General features: G+C 34.4%; 1 protein-coding gene across 2 annotated transcripts; it reads left to right on the top strand.

The window, feature by feature from the left end:
- On the top strand, positions 1 to 3,894 carry LOC146957340 (uncharacterized). Of its 2 annotated transcripts, none has more exons than XM_085735925.1 (9): positions 1 to 295; positions 759 to 1,289; positions 1,468 to 1,533; positions 1,909 to 2,075; positions 2,208 to 2,367; positions 2,521 to 2,614; positions 2,684 to 3,084; positions 3,196 to 3,300; positions 3,391 to 3,894. In XM_085735925.1, the coding sequence occupies exons 1-9, from the start codon at positions 164 to 166 to the stop codon at positions 3,661 to 3,663; spliced, it is 1,929 nt and encodes a 642-aa protein (XP_085592051.1). In that variant the 5' UTR covers positions 1 to 163; the 3' UTR covers positions 3,664 to 3,894. The 2 variants fall into 2 exon arrangements, with proteins under 2 accessions (XP_085592051.1, XP_085592044.1); XM_085735918.1 differs by having other exon boundaries at positions 2,205 to 2,367.
- Positions 3,895 to 4,442: the final 548 nt, after the last annotated feature.

Here is a 4,442-nt window from a genome sequence, read left to right as displayed (position 1 = left end):
GACTCTCTCTTTCTCTCTTGTTATTATTTCATCGTTGTCAAGCACTCTCTTCGAGTATTCAAATATTCAACTCATTCAACTCTCTTCTTACCACATTCACAATCACAGCAGAGTCTCTTCTTAAACAAAGAGAGAGAAAAAACAAATACTCCACATATTATTCATGGAGTCTCTTCTTGCTGAAACTCCTAAGAAGAAAGCAATGTGGCTGTATCCCAAGGTTTTAGGTTTTAATCCTTCTCAAAGATGGGGTCACTCTGCTTGCTTCTCTGGAAGACTTATGTATATTTTTGGGGTATGAAGTATTATTATTATTCAAAAACATATTATTTCTGAATATATACACACTGTGTTTAATGGTGTCTTCTGAAGTTTTCGTAAGTTTATTACTTCTTTGGAGTTCTGTCATTTTCAGAATTTTCATTCTCGTTATGTGATTAATATTTTCATAAACTCTTAGTACAGTAGTACTTGTTGTCTTCAACTTCTATCTTTGGTTAATAACCAAAACACTTTCTTTTCTCAATTTTAGTTTTTTCCTAATTTCTCTCAGCACACATATTACTTCTAGACAAATCAACTCATTTCATTTTTCTTTCTCTAATTAGTGCGACAATACGTTTTTTGTTTCCAATCATATTTTTGCTATCTTAATATAGAAAAAAAATTTAAAATACTCACATTTTCATTTCATTTATTTTTTATGATAAAGTAACTAAACGTTACATGTGTACTAATTTGATTTAATTTAATTTTAGGGATGTTGTGGAGGATTACATTTTAGTGATGTACTATGTTTGGACCTTGACAAAATGGAATGGAGCAAGGTTACTACAACAGGTGAAAAGCCAGGTCCTAGAGATAGCCATAGTGCTGTTCTTGTAGGACACAAAATGATAGTTTTTGGTGGTACAAATGGGTTCAAGAAAGTGAATGAAACTCATATACTTGATCTTTACACCAAAGAATGGATTAAGCCTAAATGTGAAGGGATACCACCTTCACCAAGGGAAAGTCACACTGCTACTCTTGTTGGTGGTGAAAGACTGGTAATTTTTGGTGGTAGTGGAGAAGGTGATGCAAATTATTTAAATGATTTGCATATTTTAGACCTTAGAACTATGAGATGGAGTTCTTTTCCTGAGGTTAAAGGTGATGTGCCTGTTCCTAGAGATAGTCATTGTACTCTTGCTATTGGGAATAAGCTTATTGTGTATGGTGGAGATAGTGGTGATCAGTATCATGGTGATGTAAGTTTGCTTGATATTGAAACAATGACTTGGACTAGGGTATGGTTTAATTTCTCTCTCAATCTTATAATTTGTTCATATGGAAATGGAACCTAGTGACCAAAAATCATTATTTTCAATATAATTAATTTGTTTGAGTTTTCTAACAAAAATAATGATTTTTTTTTTATTTTTTAAAATATAATGAATTTGTTTGATTTTTTTTTTTTTATGACAGTTGAAAAATCAAGGTTCTTCACCAGGAGTCAGGGCAGGTCATGCAGCTGTGAATGTTGGAACTAAGGCAAGTGATTTTACTCATTCAGTATGAAATATAAGCAAATTTAACTATTTTCACTGTATTTTATGATGTCATTCCTAAAATACTCCTAAATTCATATATATTTTAATTTTCCATTGTTGTTTTATTCTCCTAGAACAAATTCCTATAAATAACACTTTTGAGAAATGCACATATGTTTGATTTTATAAGAACAAGAAGTTAATCGTATACTTAACTAAATTTCGTAATAAGTGTGAGATTGCGTAAAAAAAATATTGTGAAGTTACTTACATAGTCCGTCTAGCCTTTTTTCACGAACAATTGGCCGTTAATTACTTATGCTATATATGGTACTTTTTTAAACTTACCACTTACTCTTGTGATGATTTATTTCAGGTATACATCATTGGAGGGGTCGGAGATAAACGTTATTGCAACGACATTTGGGTGTTTGACATACACACTTGTTTATGGTCTCAACTTGATATACATGGTCAACAGCCACAAGGACGGTTTTCTCATACCGCTGTTGTTGCAGACACCGATATTGTTATATATGGCGGGTAGGTTTCCCCGTCAAATTAGCTTTATCCTATTCCTTAGCAGCTCTTTTTGTATCGACGGATGTTAGTAAGTTAGTGGTAATGTTAGTTTCCAGGATTTCATTATGATAGCCTGTCTCTGACTTGTAGCAGGTGTGGGGAAGATGAACGTCCTTTGAATGAATTGTTAGTGTTGCAGCTTGCAGCAGAGCATCCAAATGGACATAACAACTTATCGGGGTGCAAAGTCTTCGGAAGTTATTGGAATCAAGAAAAGAAGACCATCCTGGATGGCGGAGTAGATACAAACACGGTAAAGAATATACTAATATGTTTTTTATTTGTCAATAAAAAACTCTTAAAATATTTCATGTAGCAATGTTGTTTCAAGTAACAACTAGCACAAGTTGTTCACATTATTATAGCTTGCTTTTGAAAAAAGAACTAATAATGTGTTTTGGACCAGAAAATTTCGCGTATCGGGAATGATGTGGAAGTCTTGGGAAAATGGGGTTATGGAGTTGCATCAGAGAAAGCACGACCGTGTCAATTTGATTCAGGTAGGTTTAAGACTGTTTCTTGCATAAAAGACACTCAAGAATTCGACTTAAATTTGTAATGTTATGCAGGAACTTCACAACAGAAGAGGAGGAGAATTGCTGCCACAAAGGTGTGGGATGTTGAATCAGAACAAGAAGAACATTCTCTTTCCCTGTCTCAGCATTCATCTCCATCTCAATCTGATCAAGAACAGACTCCAGGTCAAAAACCAAATGCTTCTGCCATGGATTTTCAGCGATATCGCCGAGTCAAACTAGGCAATAAAACTCCAAGCACTTGTCAACTTGACAATTTCTCAAGTAACAAGAGATTTCTGAAGAATTTTACACAAATAAGTCAACAAGATCTTCATGTAATGGATCATCAACCAAAGCAAGAACAATATCTTCATGTTGGTGAAGATAAAAAAGGAGCTCGACTCCAAGCTTTAGAACCGAAGCCTGCCGGACGCGGATACACTCAACACTTGGTAGATCCTTTGCTTTCAAAATTCAAATTCTCACTATGATGAGATTTTCTTCTTTTTTGCTGTTGTTTAATCTCAGTTACTTATTTTTTAACTTTTGATTTTGAATCCTAGATTGGTACCGAAGTTCTTGGCAAAATTGATGGAGCCTTTGATTCAGGTTTTCTAATGACTGCAGTAGTGAATGGGAGACTTTTCAGAGGAGTTTTATTTGCACCTGTAAGCTTTTGAAATTTGCTTTCAAATATAATGTGACATCTTTTAGTTACCTAGTACTACGATTTATGTAACAAATGAATAATCTATCAGGGAGCAGGAGTAGCTGAGCCAAATTGTTTGTTTCCATCAAGTCAGCCTCTCATGAACTCAAATCATGTGGATAATTCGAGGAATTCAGAGAAAGTAACTAACTGTTCGCGTTTAGAGCCGTGCTATGCCCTAAAGCAACCACTACTTGCTCGACCGTCTCCAATCATAAAAGGAACTAATACAGTGTCTTTACCCGGAGAACATAAAATCAGGAGTGACTTGCAAGGTTTGGCTTTAACACTAGGAGGGCCTGCAAGTGGAAATAATGCTTGATCCTTAGGTGAAATATTGAGGAGGTTAATAAGGTTTATGTAATTGCTCTGTATTTTATTGGATGTGTTTGTAGGATCAACCATGAGTTATGTAGTATTGTGTTTATTTTTCTCTTTTTTTCGGAATAAGTCGTATCTGCCGACCATACAACGGTAACTTAGATATCTATTTATGCATGTATCAACAAGACAATTCCATGTTAATGATGAAGAGCTTGGAGAAATTACAAAATATTCAAAATGTCCTTAGGATGGAACATTTGATTATGATGTGATTGCGAATCTTAATTTGGATAAGTTTTTATGTAAACTTTGTTAAGAGTAAAACTGATTCTGATATTAATACTGATTGGTCAATTGCATTAGAAGCTTCAAACAACGAAATAATCGAGCGTAAAGACCGCTAGGGTTAGCATATCGGTTGATTTTTTACATGACGAACTAAAGTACGAATTTCTATAGTGAAAGTCATGTATTTTTGGTGTCTGAAAACTCCTTATGTACGATTGATTTTAATAAAGACATGTAGATTCGTAAAAGAAAAATCTCAATTTCCTAAAACCCGAATCTCATGTGTACGAAAAACATCGACATTCCACAAGTACACATACATATATACATTAAATTAATGGCTTTTTTGGATTGGCATTTGGTGATACATTCTCTCATCCCTATGCAAAGTTCAACGTGATTTTAAGAAGCTAGTATTCCTAGCTTCACTACAAACGTGGATTGTTGCCGTGATTTTGGTCTGACCTAGAATTCCCACCGCTAAAGCAA

The sequence above is a fragment of the Medicago sativa genome, chromosome 1 (assembly GCF_051527215.1).
Source record: "Medicago sativa cultivar Bolivia chromosome 1, Bolivia_mono, whole genome shotgun sequence".
In the NCBI taxonomy this organism is placed as follows: domain Eukaryota; kingdom Viridiplantae; phylum Streptophyta; class Magnoliopsida; order Fabales; family Fabaceae; genus Medicago; species Medicago sativa.
Note: the sequence above shows the minus strand (reverse complement) of the source record. Positions and strands in the feature narration are given on the sequence as shown.

Coding starts and splice junctions, on each gene's coding strand:
- LOC146957340 (XM_085735918.1), top strand. CDS start 164: ATGGAGTCTCTTCTTGCTGAAACTCCTAAGAAGAAAGCAATGTGGCTG. Junction 2,076..2,204: donor GATATTGTTATATATGGCGG/GTAGGTTTCCCC, acceptor TCTGACTTGTAG/CAGGTGTGGGGAAGATGAAC. Junction 3,085..3,195: donor GCGGATACACTCAACACTTG/GTAGATCCTTTG, acceptor TTTGAATCCTAG/ATTGGTACCGAAGTTCTTGG.